General features: G+C 45.7%; 5 protein-coding genes across 5 annotated transcripts; 3 read left to right on the plus strand and 2 right to left on the minus strand.

The window, feature by feature from the left end:
- Positions 1 to 1,672: 1,672 nt before the first annotated feature.
- Positions 1,673 to 4,204, plus strand: GL218_09272 (Start control protein cdc10; the record flags this gene model as incomplete). Its single annotated transcript, XM_033586103.1, has 3 exons — positions 1,673 to 1,810; positions 1,894 to 3,547; positions 3,603 to 4,204. 3 exons carry the CDS (start codon positions 1,673 to 1,675, stop codon positions 4,202 to 4,204), a joined length of 2,394 nt encoding a protein of 797 aa, XP_033439799.1.
- Positions 4,205 to 4,793: 589 nt separating this feature from the next.
- GL218_09273 (putative siroheme synthase protein) lies at positions 4,794 to 6,257 on the minus strand (the record flags this gene model as incomplete). Its single annotated transcript, XM_033586104.1, has 1 exon — positions 4,794 to 6,257. The coding sequence occupies one exon, from the start codon at positions 6,255 to 6,257 to the stop codon at positions 4,794 to 4,796; it is 1,464 nt and encodes a 487-aa protein (XP_033439800.1).
- A 1,174-nt stretch (positions 6,258 to 7,431) lies between these two features.
- On the plus strand, positions 7,432 to 8,004 carry GL218_09274 (uncharacterized protein; the record flags this gene model as incomplete). Its single annotated transcript, XM_033586105.1, has 1 exon — positions 7,432 to 8,004. One exon carries the CDS (start codon positions 7,432 to 7,434, stop codon positions 8,002 to 8,004), a length of 573 nt encoding a protein of 190 aa, XP_033439793.1.
- A 437-nt stretch (positions 8,005 to 8,441) lies between these two features.
- On the minus strand, positions 8,442 to 10,424 carry GL218_09275 (Vacuolar segregation protein pep7; the record flags this gene model as incomplete). The annotated part of the gene is made up of 1 exon (XM_033586106.1): positions 8,442 to 10,424. One exon carries the CDS (start codon positions 10,422 to 10,424, stop codon positions 8,442 to 8,444), a length of 1,983 nt encoding a protein of 660 aa, XP_033439794.1.
- Positions 10,425 to 11,332: 908 nt separating this feature from the next.
- GL218_09276 (Siroheme biosynthesis protein met8) lies at positions 11,333 to 12,233 on the plus strand (the record flags this gene model as incomplete). The annotated part of the gene is made up of 3 exons (XM_033586107.1): positions 11,333 to 11,464; positions 11,534 to 11,587; positions 11,646 to 12,233. 3 exons carry the CDS (start codon positions 11,333 to 11,335, stop codon positions 12,231 to 12,233), a joined length of 774 nt encoding a protein of 257 aa, XP_033439795.1.
- Positions 12,234 to 15,782: the final 3,549 nt, after the last annotated feature.

A 15,782-nucleotide genomic window follows, 5' to 3' on the forward strand; every position in this document is an offset into this window, starting at 1 on the left:
AGGGTTTAGGGTCTGTCTTTTGATGACAATCGCGAAAGCGGGCTTGAATACGGTCCGTTACCCAGGGTCGACAGAGGAGAGGAAGGTATGTGGCTTCTCGAAGTAGGTGTCGATATAGATGTAGGGGAGTGTTTGGGTGGGGGATCTGTAAAGGCATCGCGGTAGAAAAGTTGACGAGATGATGGATGGATGGAATTAGGTACTTAGATACATATAATATTCATTCAATGAGACATTTGAACTTTAAAGAGAATAAGGTTAGGTAAGCTCAATCATATGGACCTACATACATGTACATAAATGTACCTGACCTAATAGAGATGTGAGCTACATGTACATACATCCGTACCTGGTACATGATGCTGTACGTAATCCGTGCTATCCGTGCTAGATCTCTCAGAAAAACCCCACCTTTTACATGTAATATACACTTTCGCTTGTTAGCTAGTCTACCCTAGGTACATTTTAGGCACTACCCTCCCCTCCCCTCACTTTAATTATGTCAAGAGGCGGTCTGTGCATCACGTTCCCTTATTTTAATAATTTTAATGGCCACACACGCGCGTGTCTCGCCTAAGTTACGGGTTTTACCTACTTAAATTTTTATTTTATTTATTTTATTACGTCTGCCCCCCCCATCCCCTCTCTCAGACACGAGTCACGACTTCACGATTACACGAAACTGACACGTCCGTTTATGTTCGCCCTTTTCGCGCGGCAATGCACTATTCCTAATTCCTACCTTTTAATTGAATTCCAATTTTGGCATCTTCGGAGTCTGGAACGGGAATTAATAAAATAGTCGCGAGAGTAACCCTACGTTCTATGGTCTATGGTCTATGGTCTACGGTCTATCCAAAGGCTTGTCCAACGAGAAAGTGCATGCGAAAAAGCGCGTCAGTGTGATCTGATTGATCTGATTGATCTGATCTGACCCGTGTCTTCGCATCTCTAAATCTTGCCTTACCTGGCATATCTCAGTATACTTTTATATTAAATTATATCTCAACTTCATCCCACGCCGACAGGTCCGAGGTTAGAATAATACCTGGTAATAATTATTATTATTACAACCATTATTCTTAATTCGATCCTTCTCTTATTACGTCGGAAGGTACCCTTTTTATGTATGTACCTTGCAACTTGCAACTTACAACCGGGAATCGCACAACTCCTTCCTCAAGTAGGTACGGTACATACCTAGCAACCTAATTGGAGATAAATTGATAGCAACAACGACTGAGCATATTCATATCCATATCCATATCCAATCCATATCCATATGCTATCTTTAACGCTACCAGCGCATTGTCCCCCCCTTACCGATCCACATTATCTTGGACTCAGATTCATTTTTTTCTACCTTTAATCTCATTGACGAGTCCCGGGATTTTCTGCACATCTCGAATCCACTTTGACCCGCTACTCTACATACTACATACTGCTATTACTTATTACTACTCTACTACTGATGGCCTCGGCAACAACCGCTATCTCGCATCATTATCAACAGCTTGACATCCCACACACTACTGCCGAACCAACTAATAACCCTCTTCAAGCTTTGTCCAATTATCAACGCCAATCACAGTCTTCTATTCTGTCGGCGTCACAATTTCCAGCTTCCACTGAGAGAAGCGGCGGCATAGTCGCTGCTATAGACAGCGTCAAAATGTCGCAATCGCAACCTTCATCGCAGCAGTCTTTTACCATGAGCCAGCCGACTCAACCCTATAGGCAGTTTTCCGATTCCAATATGAGGTTGGGAAATGGGCATGGTCATGACCATACTGCACCACAAATATATTCTGTCAGTTGCCTTTTATTCATCCCTTTTAAGCTATATCAACTTCAAATTGTCTAGCATAACCTACTAACCTTTTATCTATATAGGCCGTCTACTCTGGCACTGACGTATACGAGATGGAGGTTAACGGGGTCGCTGTCATGCGCCGCCGCGCAGATAGTTGGTTAAATGCTACTCAGATCCTCAAGGTTGCCAACATCGATAAGGGGAAGCGAACGAAAATTCTTGAAAAGGAGATACAGACTGGTGAACATGAAAAGGTACAGGGTGGTTATGGGAAATATCAGGGCACCTGGATTAAATTCGATCGAGGCGTTGAGGTATGCCGTCAATACGGAGTTGAAGAATTACTTCGTCCTCTCTTAATCTACGACATGGGCCAGGATGGTGGCATCGCGGGTAGAGGAGACATCAATACTCCTACCAAAGAGCAGGCTATGGCTGCGCAAAGAAAGCGCATGTACGCTGGAAATGACACTCGCGCCAATGGGTTATCTGGAACCTTCTTTAGGAACATCTCGAGTACGGCATCTAACGCTGTCGCTGCTATTAGCAAGGCTCGCTTTGATTCGCCCGGCCCGAGAGGTCGGAATGGTCCGACAAGACCACCTAGTTTTAGTCGGCAGTCTTCGATGCAGAACGTCGACGACTTTCCGGTAAATTCTCAGCAGAGTTTTACCTCTGACTACGGCCAAAATGTTGACTCGGCATATTCAACCCAGAATACACAGATCTTCAATGGTGAAGAGCCGTCGCGAAAACGTCAAAAGGTTGTTACTCCTGCGGATAGTTTTGGATATGCGTCGCATTCTATGGATATGTACGCCAATAATTTCCCTGGCTCGCCTACGGAGCCCAACGAATCCTTCCAATATTCTCAAGCCGGTATTGACGTACATGAGAACGAAATTGTGCCACTACCACCCTTACCGTTTGAGCTCTCTCCGGAGGCGGACCAGAAGCGCAACCTACTCATGGGGCTTTTTCTAGATCCTAACGCTAACGCCTCCGACTACTCTCAAAATGAAGCTCTCCAGACGCTATCACCTTTGGACCTCGATGCACCAATAGATGCATCGAGTCATACTGCTCTTCACTGGGCCGCTACTCTAGCTCGAATACCTCTTCTGCGGGCGTTAATATCGGCTGGTGCGAATCCTTACCGAATCAATGCTTCGGGCGAAACAGCTTTGATGAGAGCATCGGCGGTAACAAATAACTCAGATCAGGTTTCATTCCCCGAATTGCTCGACGTTTTAGGTAACACTATCGACGTTCGGGACAACAAGGGCCGAACCGTTTTACATCATATTGCCGTTACAAGTGCTGTGAAGGGTAGGAGCCATTCCAGCAGATACTACTTGGAGAGTCTCCTGGAGTGGGTTGTGAGACAAGGGAGCGTGCCAGGCAGTCAAAACACGACAGCAAACGGCAACTTTAGCCAACCGAAGATGGGCATTGGCCGATTCATGAGCGAGATTGTAAATGCACAAGATAAGTCCGGCGATACCGCGCTAAATATCGCGGCACGGATTGGAAATAGGAGTATTATCTCGCAGTTACTCGAAGTCGGTGCAGATCCCGGCATCGCTAACAAGGCAGGCCTCAGACCGGTTGACTTTGGGGTTGGCGGCGACATTGGGGAAGATGGGGCCAATGGTGATCTGATGGTAACTGACAAGGCAAATATTGGCGGCAATTGCCAGAAGACCCGAGAGAGCAGTGCTGAGATTATTACTTGTGAGTTTACGGAGAAGGTCCCGTTCATTTATATGCCAATGCTAACTTATCCTAGCTATCACACATCTTCTGAACGAGACTTCTAACAGCTTCCAAACGGAACTGAGAAAGAAGCAACAGGATGTTGATTCACTTCATGTCTCTTTACGGACGACGTCCACCCAGTTGGGAGATGCGCGACGCCAGCTTGAGACATTACAAACAGCTGCTAAATCGCAGTCCCTCGCGCGTCAGAAGATAAGCAACCTTAGTCGTGGTCGTGACGAGGAGCAGAAGCACTTAATGCGACTGGAACAAAATTATGGTCGCTTAGATACAAATAACTCTTGGGAGACGGAACTCAATTGCAGCTTTGGAGCCCGCGGACGAGATGCACCGAATGCCGCTCTGTTACCTAACTCCGTGGTCCTTCATGCACGTATACAAGCGCTTAGGAATAGGAAAGATGCTATGCGAAAGAGTATAGGTTCGCTCAAAGGCCGCAGCAAAGATGTTGAAGTCAAATACCGGCGTGTAGTAGCGCTGTGCACTGGTGTCTCGGAAGGCGAAGTTGACGTCGTCGTAGACGGCTTATTACGTGCCGTGGAGAGCGAAAAGGGGGAACTTGAGATGGGCCGTATACGGAGATTTCTTGGTGGTGTTGATGGAGTGCATTGACGGATTGAAATTGTGTAACGGCTTGGGGCGTAAGGGGATTTACAATTAGGTCTTGTATGAGGTATGGCATTGTTGGTTGGATTTGTACATCTTCGATATTAGGGCCATGTGCTGGTTGCATTTAACAGCAGCCGTTGGCACGTTTAGGGAGGGGGGGTTATGATTCCACGTCCAGCATTATTCCGCGGCCAACTGTATATAGGTATACGCTGAGCACTACAAGCTGCAAGCAAGGAGTCGAGTTTTTAAAACGCACATATCGCATGATGAAGTTTTCATCTCGATTAGGTACTCATTTAGTAATATTTGCCAGTTTGAGAGCAAATTGGCTGTTGACCTTTGGGATTCAAATTGGCTCTTATAATTGTTCTTTCTTGATGTAGGGGACACCCGAGACTGAAGAATAAACTAATTTTCATTTAACCTGTCGACTCCTTACCAATGCTACATCCGAGGGTATCATTAACCATCCACGTCCTCATAAACTATTCCTAATCTTAGGTATCTTTGCTGTACCAACATCTTTGATTCCTTAGGTTATAAGCCCACGCTTCGTGTCCCTACCTATTTACACCTTAACGCCGTCCTATTATCTTTGCTGCTGCTTCAGAAGCCCAACCCGACGTCCCTTGGCTCTCGCACCAAAGCCTCGGACTAGCTTCCACGTGGAAGATTCCTGCTCATCGCCATCGCTGCCATGTCCGCGAACCGGGGTGAATACTTTGAGCCTCCCCTCAGATAGTGCGAATCCGTCACATGCAACTCGCTGCACACGAACGCCCGGGTGGAACATGTCCAGCCCAAGGTGGTGCCACATGTACGCGGCTAGGGCATCGGCGAATGGCTGCTTGATGATGTTCTCTTCTGCTTCTCCTTCCATACTACCGTGATACTGCCTGCGCCATGCCCATCCTTCTTCATCCTTGCCGCCCGCGAGCTTCCGGCGCCTCCTACTCTGCTGGTCATCTGATAAAGTGGTTTGTGCATCCGTTTTCCGCTTCCTCGTTATGACGGCGGTTGCAGGCTTGCTGTCAAGCTTCTCACCCACACGGAGGAACCGGTATACGTCCGAGGCAGGAATGGTGATGTCAATAGTTTTTATGCCTATATGAGGCAGGTCTCGCTTTTGGCCTTGATCCTGTTCACTTGTATCGTCAAGTTCATTTCCATTGCTTTGTCCTCTAGGCTCCTTTGGCTCAATGTGAAAACCGAGCGTAATAAGAGTATTTTTACTCGGTACATATCGAGTTCTCCTGGAGTGATTATCGGACAACCAGGCCTCCCAACTACTCACGAGCGTCTGTGTGCCTAGCGCAAGGGGGCTAACACGGCAGTCAAAAGTGTTTGACAGGAAATCGATGAGTACAGATTTGAGAGGTGCAGGCATCCGGAATAGAAGCAATGGTAAGTGTAAGAATGCCGTCTGATCATCTTCTCCTAGCCTGGGGCCACTATTATTATCCGTCTGCCACGTCCATGAGGGCTGATAATTAGAACCCGGTATACTTTCGTCTTCAGATAGATCGGACAAGAGCAGAGCGCTAAACCGAGCGTTCTCGTACCTTAACTCTATAGATAGAACTCGTTGTTTCCCCCCTGCGTCCGCTCTCATCTGTCGTTCTCCTAACTCTACGCTACCTTCTCGCCGGCTACCTCCGAGTATTTTCTCGGCATCTATCCATCGCCATTCCACAGCATATAAGGCACCTGTACGCCCTAATTCTGCATCACTGTCTAACCCGACCTGTACACCACGTACTACATCACCGACGAGAGCGTCTCGCAGGCGCTTAGATAGGAGTTGTAGGCGCGCAGGCGTTAATTTCTGCTTCCCCACGTAGAGAGGCGACACGCGATACGTAGTAAAGGTGGTATTGAAGAAGCGTGGCGGCTCCGAATCGTTGTGGGACAAATCGGCACTTGGCGACGCGGGTGAGGTGGGCGACGCATCGGATCCTGGAGGGGAGCGCTCTGGATCTGGATCTGGGGATGGTGAGGGAGGTTCCGCGACGGACTGTACTGCTTCTTTATTCTTTCGTTTTCGGGGCGGCATTGGATATTTTATTTATTCGATATAGACTCTAGACTGTAAATGTGATGGCGGGTAACGATGCAAGCCAACGCGTTCGTCGTGACCGTTCGCGTCCAAATAGAGCTAATGTTAGCCCAGATTTTATAATGGAAAGATAGCCGGAAATATTGAACCAATTGGCGCGTAGGTAAACGTAGATAAAGGTGATATTCGATAGTTATTGTTAAGGTCGAATCTGAATTAACTACCTAATGGGATAATTTGAAGTTGTTTCCAAGTTTAAATTTAAATTCTAAGAATGTTTTAAGTACAGGTATCTAGGGTACCTACATGTATATATTGTACCTTACGCTAATGTGCCTGATCGTACTAATGTCCATATAGCTTAATGCGGGGTATAAGTACTTACGTATGTACCTATTTATGTCACTTTTCCATTAACCTTTAACTTCGATGTCATTGGCTTGACTTTATATACAAGTCTTTTAATATTTCTCTTCTTTCGCTATCTTCTAACTTCAAAATATTACAACTTCACAAACCTGGGTACATACCTATAATAATTACTTGAGGCAAGAGAAGATATACATTTAACTCGAATTTAATTTAATTCCGAACCATAAAGAACTTCGGAGGCTAACCCAATAGCATTGATTGAGAATCATCACTTATACGATCAACCCAATACATCTACAGGTTCACTTATAAGTTCATCTATGAATTCGCTAGACTCCCAGTCACCGGAACCATCCGTTCCAAATATCCTCTTCTCTAAATTCCAGGAGTTACCACCCGAGTTACGACATCAGATTTGGCGCATGGCCCTTCCCACACCTGGCATCAACTTTTTCAACGTTCATTGTATACCTAACGATCATGATGGTGCTAATCAGAGTACCTCCCCTTCCTGGCTGTACCTGGACTTGCGACGTCTATCTATCGATGATGATGATGGAACAGTCTCCCGGTACGATCCTTGGCATGGCAGGCTCGAGAGACGCTTTGTCGCGTTTGTCGAGAAGCCCGTGATGTGTGTGCTCTCTCTTCAGCCGAGTCCGCTACCATCACACTAACTCGCCCTCGGCGTGGCCTGTTTGTGAGAGCGGCAGATGGTCAGCTACGGGAATTGCTTCCTCTGCATTATCACTCTAGTTTTAAGCCACGAGCTGATCGTCGGGAACCTTTGGAGCACCGGATGGTCCGTGTCCACATCGATGATATGCTCTGTCTCTCCGTTGAGAACTGTAGCTTCAACCTCCCGTTTGAGGAGATACCCGTCACCAACAGTGACACCTATGGTGGCGGCTCATCAGATGACGATGAGGAAGAGTTGGGGTGGGCTTACGACCCGCAGTTAACACCTCCCCTGCCGTCTACCATCAGACGCTCAAGGGTGTGTGTTGAGATGGCTAGCGGCGATCGGATCGCTATCCAAAGTGTTAATGAGGCGCTCCGAGATTTGCTATCATTCTCTCAGAATCGGAATGCGCAGCCAGGGGAGATGCTAGATCAGGTGCCCTTAGTCATGTTTGACGCGCTGAATCAGCAGCTGGGTCAACGCCAAGTCGAGGAGCTTACCCCTTCGGATGAGGCGTTTTGGGATCGCTACGGAGACCGCTACGTTATACTTCCATGCAGCTCGACAGGCATCTTACGTGCCGACTATAAGCTCGTTAAGGTACGGCCTGAGACTAATGATATTCGACTTCGATACTTGCGGTCCGCGATACTGCAGTCGCCAAAGAGGCTTGTTAATCGCCCGTCTTGAAATGTCTTCACTCCGCAATATGTTGCAGTATTAATAGACGTCACACACGAATGAACAGAAATAATCGTGTATGTATTTTATAAGATTTGAACGGTAAGGTTATTCACCTTACCATATGCCAAACATAAAATTATCAACAGGTAAACACGGTGTGTATTTGAATAATGAAACCCCTAAAGAAGACTCTTATAACGTTTTGCTCGCATTCAAAGTTCCTTTTAAAATAACGGCACCTTCGTAGATAGATACCAGGCAGCCTCTATCCAACCAACGCCATGCCAATGCCATGCAGTAATTCAAATTTGCACCGAAGGAAAGCCACCTCTTCACGTCCGACCTCGTGTTAGGTCTTCCTCGGCGGTCTTCTTCCTTGTTATTACACCTTAATAGGTTCCTTTCTAAATTATAAGGATTGACTCAAGTTCAAGCATGACACTTCACAAGATTAAACCGGGCCCGCCATTCGCGTAGAGGCCCTGCCACCTCTCCTCGACAGCTGTAACCTTGCCTTTCAAGCTTTTGATTTCTGTCTCTAGCTCCTCAACGTTCCGCGTTAGTGCGCTAACCTCCTCGAACCGCCTCGCGCCGTGCGCCCCGCTAATCATGGCTTGCACCATGTATTTCTGCTCTTCTAAGACGATCAACCGCTCGCGCAGCTCTTTCTCTTCCGTTTCCAACGCAGACACTCCCGTACTAGCTTCGCTTGTCTGGCTAGCCGTCTCGAGCATGTCACTGCCATTCCGTAGCGGGCTCGCTACGTAGCCATTAGCTAGCAGGCGGCTCTTAGCGGAACTAGAGCTGGAGCTGCTGTGTTTCAGCATCCGCGGAAGATTCTTAAGCGGTAGCATATGCATATGCAAGAACGCGGAGGCTGCTTGGTGAATGGCCTTCTGCAGTTGCCGTTGTGCTGGGCTGTCCGTTTTCATATCACGGATCCGTCGCGCTGCCACGTCGTATTTAGTAAAGCTGTCGGTAAGCCGCTTCCTGAGTTTTGACGCCTCTTGGATCTGCGCATGGCTTGGTGTGTTACTCTCATTCTGTAGTGGTAGTAGAGCTTTCTGGAAAGTAGGCATTATGAGCTGGATTCCCCGTTCGAATTGCTTCAGCGTCTCGTATGCCCGTTGGTCAGGCGGTTTGTGTATAATAGATTCCATAAAGTCTCGCTTTGAGAATATGGTAGACTTACAATCACGACACATGCGGATATCAATACCTATAGAATTTTCCCCTCCCGATTTTTCTGATACGGCAACAGACGGGTTTGTGACGCTCAGGCCTACTTCGGACGAACAATTGGTCTGGGGGTCTGCGCATACTATCCGCCCACATATTCGACAATGATGCCTTCTGAATGTCCACGAGAATTCCTGCTGGCAGAACCGACATTTCGGAACCTTCCCGTCATCCTCCCATGTCACAACCGATTGTTCAATCGCCTTCCGCTGATTCCTCTGCGCGGCTAGGGGAGATAGCAGGCCCGCACCACCGGTCACCCCCGCCTCTTCAGGTAAGTGAGCGAGCAATTGAGTCAGCTTGGTAAGCCTCTTTTCCAATCGCGATATCTCTAGGGTTTGCCTATCGACTTTCTTCCTGCGTATCGCTGAAAATTCTTGTATGTGGTCTCTTATCAGCCCATTGTGGTCGTTATATCCTTCCCTCGACTTGTAGCACGTTTCACACACGCGATACCAGTAACCCCTTATAGGTTCGTGCGAGGCCGACCTTGACAATTTCATCTGGTACATCGTATGCTCCTCACAGAATAGTCTCCCACATTGTCTACAGTTTATATTGCCATTGACAGCACCTAGTCTCTTCCCGCAAGCTGGGTCGGTGCATAGATCACTTGGACCCTGTCGCTGCCAATGTGTTTTGGTGATTATATCGTCGGGGTCTAGCGGCGAATCGGGAACGGGGACCCTGTTTGCCCTACTGGTGACGGGGACGGGGAGTGGGGGTGATTCGTTAGACTCGAAGACTTCGAGGCCACGAAGCTTCTGGTTGATAAGGGAGAGAGGTTGAAATTTCTTAGCCTTCAGGACTTGCTTGTCTATCCAAGATTTGACTTCATCCTGTTCGAATTCAGGTAGCTCCTGATGGGCATCATCGATATGACGATTTAATTGCAACAGCGTCAACATCTCTTCCTCACATATGGGGCATACAAGCTTGGAGCCTGGCTGACCACCAGTACTCGGCCCTCCTAGACTAACATTGGAGGTCAGATCCTGCGCAAAACTAGCTAAGGGGCTAGGGGTGCTGGGAGAGATGGATGTAGCTGGAGAGCCGATGGACAATGTGCTGTCAGACGGAGCAGAGGGGCTAGCAGCTCTCTCCCTTTGGATGGCTGGAGGCGCTGGAGGAGCCAAACCCTTTCCGCTACCAAGTATCCTCCCTCCGCCAAGCCTCCGACCGGACATGTTGGGCTTCTTCTAGAATTCCCGTATTTGAAAAGCCATGAGGACGCTGGATTTTTGTAGCCACCGTCGGAATTTGTGAGAGGAGAAGATGTCGAGAAGAAGTCCAGTCGCAGATATGAGAATCTAAATCCGAAGAGACAGGATTTCGTAGTAAAAATAACAAACCCAATCTGCCCATCAGTTCGCTCGAGGAGGTTCCGGATTCGTGACTCGTAGTTGTAGGTTCGATATATTTTTTCTCGTAGTTTGTAGTTGGTAGTTGGTAGTTGGAGAGTTGGAGAGTTGGAGAGTTGCGGCGCAAGGCAGAAGGATGCAAAGGATGCAAAGTAACGCTAAGATTATGTTACGTGCAGGTACCTCAAGGAGTACGGAATACAAGCACAATGTTTAAGTTACCTACTGCAGGTGCCTCCTAATAACATTGAACATTAACACCTACAGTTATCGATATGACGTATATTAGTACTTGGCACAGCCTAATAATTGTCCAGCTTAGTGTACCTATACAAGCTCCCCCACATTACTAAGAGGTAAATAAGTTCTGCTGTCGTGTGCCACTACAAATACTATAACATTGAACGTTCCACTACGATGTACTACTACGATACTTGAGACATAATATAAATGGATCCTAGCTTCTTCGTCATTACCTAACTTACATTATTACATATTATTTTTTTATTTTTTTTATCGCAACGTATCAAAACTCTTCATGCTCATTATTCGTTCACTCTTCGATTTGAACCTTTTCGGAGAAACACGTATAGGTAATTAAAATCAAAACAAACATGCTTTAACTTATTACAACATCCTTTCTTCCCTTCTCTATATTTTAGATATCTTAAACCTATTTATTATCCTTGACATGACGATCATGCAGTAACTTGTTGGAGTTTGAAGCTAGTCGAATGACGAATGATAGAATGTCGAATAATAACAATAATAACGAGGACAGATTCCCTCCAGTACAGGGCGGTGGCAGTTTGATTCTAGCCTGGCAGGTTAAGAACAAACATGTTCTAGTGATTGGAGGCGGCGAGGTAAGATTGTATACCAGAATTACTTTTAAAGAAATAAAAAGATATCCCAACTAACATCTCACTGCTTAGGTGGCGGCTGGCCGCATCCTTAACGTTCTCAATGCCGATGCCAATGTTACCGTCGTAAGCCCTTCTTCCGGTCTCAATCCCGAAGTACGGCACCGTATTCGACAACGATGAGGTCACTTATATCGATCGCGTATTCCAGCCTTCAGATCTAGAGACGTTACCTCCAAATAACAATCCTCCCGACATGGTACTTGTTGCTATTGACGATCCTGCTGCTTCAACTCAAATCTGGAAGTTATGCAAGGAACATCGCATTCCGGCTAACATTGCTGATGTCCCGCCCGAATGTGACTTTTATTTTGGAAGCGTACATCGGGATGGACCTTTGCAGATTATGGTCAGCACCAACGGAAAGGGACCAAGACTCGCTGCTAGTATTAGGAAGTGGATCGGGAGTCAGTTACCATCAAACATTGGTGATGCTATTGAGAGGATTGGCGCACTACGCGCTAAGCTACGCCAGATAGCCCCAAGCCCCGATGAAGGTCCCAAAAGGATGGGTTGGATGACGAGGGTTAGCGATGCCTATAGTTGGAATGAAATGTGTGGACTCACCGATGAAGACATTGATAATCTTCTAAAATTCTATCCTCCTAACAACGTCCCCCAGTTAGATATGCTCCAGGCTATGCGAGGTGGAAGGGAACCAGAAGATATCGATGTTTTCGATGGTTCTTTCGGCTTTAGTGTTGTTGCGTGATGCTAAATAAACCTAAAGGCTGGGTGGTCACTTGGAAGCTCTCCAGAATGTTTCATGGGCTGAGCAGAGATACTAAATTAACCAGGGAGACAAGAGGAATACTCCAGACTACCCTTCTCTAATTTATACATCCATTATCCAGTGCCGCATCTTAACACAGTCTAAGATAGCTGAGACAAACCAGATATAAGAAAGTTAAACCCGCGCTATACTAGAGTGCCTACAATCACAGTACAATACCGTCTTTAAACAGTCCTTATATTAGTACACATAAATGTTTATTATTCCATTGATCTCCTGTATACCCGGATATCTCTACTAAGTCTATTCCTACACCTTTATTGACGAACTCGGGGTCCTCTATCACTAAAGTTACCTGTAGGATTTATATTAATATATCCTTAACTCTTTGATGATCGCCTATAGTTTCACTCTTCAGCGATATAAAATATAAATTGTTCTTTAGAATGTGAAGTTCATATTTAGCAAACTCAGTTCAACAATCGACATTGACGTTGAGTCTAGCTCGAGGTCTTTAAACATAGCTCTCGATTCATACTTACGGGACTTCAACTTACCTGAAGGATAATAGAAGGGTTGCTGAACTCGCCCTTACTTCCCAGTTTTATATAAATTACTTGCTCTTGTCTTATATGTTTGGTAATGGATTAACTATGTGAAGATTTATAAAGGAGAATAATGTGAACTAACTTTAACTTTCCCAAAGTTATCAGTTTAAATAAAGCTCTCTCCAAACATTATGATATTTCACTACGAAATCTAATGTTGACTCAAACTATGTCGACCCAAAGGTGACTAATGTAGATCAGTGTGAAGGTATTTTGATGTAAAGATATCGGAAATTATGACTCTCTAGGCTCATAGAGAGAGCATTCGGCGAAGGATAATAGAAGTGCAAGGACGTGTTAAAAGACAGCAATTAAAACCGCATATATAAGCCAGTTTATATCCAAATACTCCTCAAGATCACATCAAGTCGAAGCCCTGTGATATTTAAGTAGGTACCTACCTACCTACCTTTATAAACAAATATATTATATATGACTCCTTTCAAGCATTGATAAGTTATATTAGCCTTCGCCTCCCTTCATATCCGCAACAGCCTGACCACTGGTGATAATTACCCTGCTCCTTTAACACTACAAGAGCCAAGAGGGCATTAAAGCATATTAGCCATATTTCACGATACCCTATTTTGAGGCCTTCGTCTTATCACGATTCACCTTGACCACCTACGCCTGTCCAACACAAGTACATCTCGGTACATGCGTGTGAAAAAAGCATTGCAATTAGTCAGTGGTGACCATAAGCTTACCAAGCGAAGTTATATATCTAAATTTTGCTCCATCGGGATCGCCGTGATCTTGGTTAATGGAGTATCCCTGCCCGTTCTCTCTCCTTTGAATCGAAGCTTACATCAAAATCAAACACTTAATAGTGTATCAAATGCAGATCTTCCAACTCTACTATTATAACGGTGTTAGAAGAATAAAATAATATACTTCAAATATACAGCCCCTGGGGATACTGTCACGAGGTGGAACCAAACAGCATGAAAACAACAAAGTTGTTCCGCAAGGAACTCTAAACCATGCATTAGGTACTGAACATGTCATCTAGAGTCCTGACAGATACGGGAAGCCTCACGAAGTTATCAGAGGACATTGGTCTATGCAGAAGTTGATGCTTGGCTCACAACGAGGTATGACCCCAGAAGAGGTTGTTACCGACTTAGGTACATTACCGCTTTGCAGATGGGTGTCGAATATTCTAGGTAATATTAATCTAGCACGGGTAGATATTGACCTATTAATCTCTAAGCTGACGATTCGGCCTTAAGGACAGGAACATGCAAGAATTGCACCAGGGAGTTACTAGGAGTATGCCGTGTTTTATCGGTTAAATACTCTCTTATATGAAAAATGTATTTACTACGAATTCTTGTGAGTTATTGAGTATGCAGAACACGAAGACTTTGAAGCCTAGATAAATTCATGGCTGTAGTGTTGCATACGGACATCTTCGTCCCGGTTTATCATGGTGAGATTGGTCTAGAACGCTGTATTTCCGGGTATAGCGCATTTACAAGATGGGGGAAAAAAAGAGAGGCGGTCGGTTCCATCTAGTGGTGCATAGCGTTCCGCATAGCATGCCGATCGAAGCCATCAGCATAGGAATGTAGCCAATAATTCCCTTAGGATTCGGCCTTTCAGTTGCAGAAAGAGCGGTGATTATATTTTAATGGATTAATTCATCTCCGAGTAGATTTGGGAACATCCAAGGTTGAGGGGGGATGGACTACTCCGGTAGGTACGGGTAGAAGAAGCAAAGAGACACTCACCGAGAACTGTTAAGCGAGCCAATTTTTAGACCTGCTCGGGGTTTCCCTGTAAAATATTTGTACACCGGGGGCCAGCTGCAGCTCTTTCGCTTAATTATATGCAACATGTAATTGTAAATGTGGCCGAAAAAGGGTTAGGTAGGAGGTAGGAGGTAGTTAAGATATTGTTGCTTTGAGCCAAACATCAGCTTTCGCTTTTATTCCTTGACTGCAGTAAGCCTCATCTTCTTAAATCATTAAAAATGTTATTTTTAAAGTTAAAATTAGTGCTATGGAAATGTAAAACAAGATTGCTGCTTGTGAGTACCGAGTATGACTGGCGAATTCAAATAGATGGAGTGCTCGTCGCTCAAGATCAGATACATCTGGTACTAGATTAGCTGGTACCTAGCCTGGGAGTCTGGGAAGCGGGTACTTACAGATATGGGAAACATACGATGGACAAAATATCTCGCAGAGTGGACAGTAGTCTATATCCATCCATCCCTCGTCTACGTGCGAGCCTTGAAATCCATCGCTTGTGGCTGAACCGGGTGATGGACTATGCGTCCGGACGTAGCCCAGAACTCGAACGAGGTCATCATCTGTCCGAAAAGGGTAAAGAAGAACGTACTATGTTGGCAAACATTAGGTGCCTATCTAACCTGCGCCCGAAATGATGGTGGTGAGCACAAAACCCACGTGCGGCTCGTTCATGGGACACTGAGACAATGGCTCTTTACGTATTCTAGAGATGCAGAATATGGAACTTGCCCCAACCTCCAAAGGAGGAAAGCTTTAGGTACTATCCAGGTTCTTTGACGCAGTAATTATGTACACATCTAGCTCAAATGGCTCTATTTTCTACTTACCTGGTCCCCTTTTCTTGAAATACGCAACAAACGAGCACTGCCGCTACAGAAACCGGCTATGTTTATAAATTACAAGGAACTAACCGATCAACTTTCTAGTATTTACTGTATCATAAGACTAGTGGGGCGACGGAAGGCTGCATGTAATAGAAATCGATAAGTTGTTACAGGTTGTTGGGTCCCAGGAGTCCGGTAACAGTTCCACGTAAAGTAATATCAGATCACACATTTTCCCTCCATTTTTCTCAACCCTTGTCAGATAACCACTTTAGACTAGGAATACCCAGTCTAGTTTATTCTCTCCTACTGGATCCTAAAAGGACTAGGTTATAGAGT

This window comes from Daldinia childiae (assembly GCF_008694065.1).
Source record: "Daldinia childiae strain JS-1345 chromosome Unknown Scaffold17, whole genome shotgun sequence".
NCBI lineage: Eukaryota > Fungi > Ascomycota > Sordariomycetes > Xylariales > Hypoxylaceae > Daldinia > Daldinia childiae.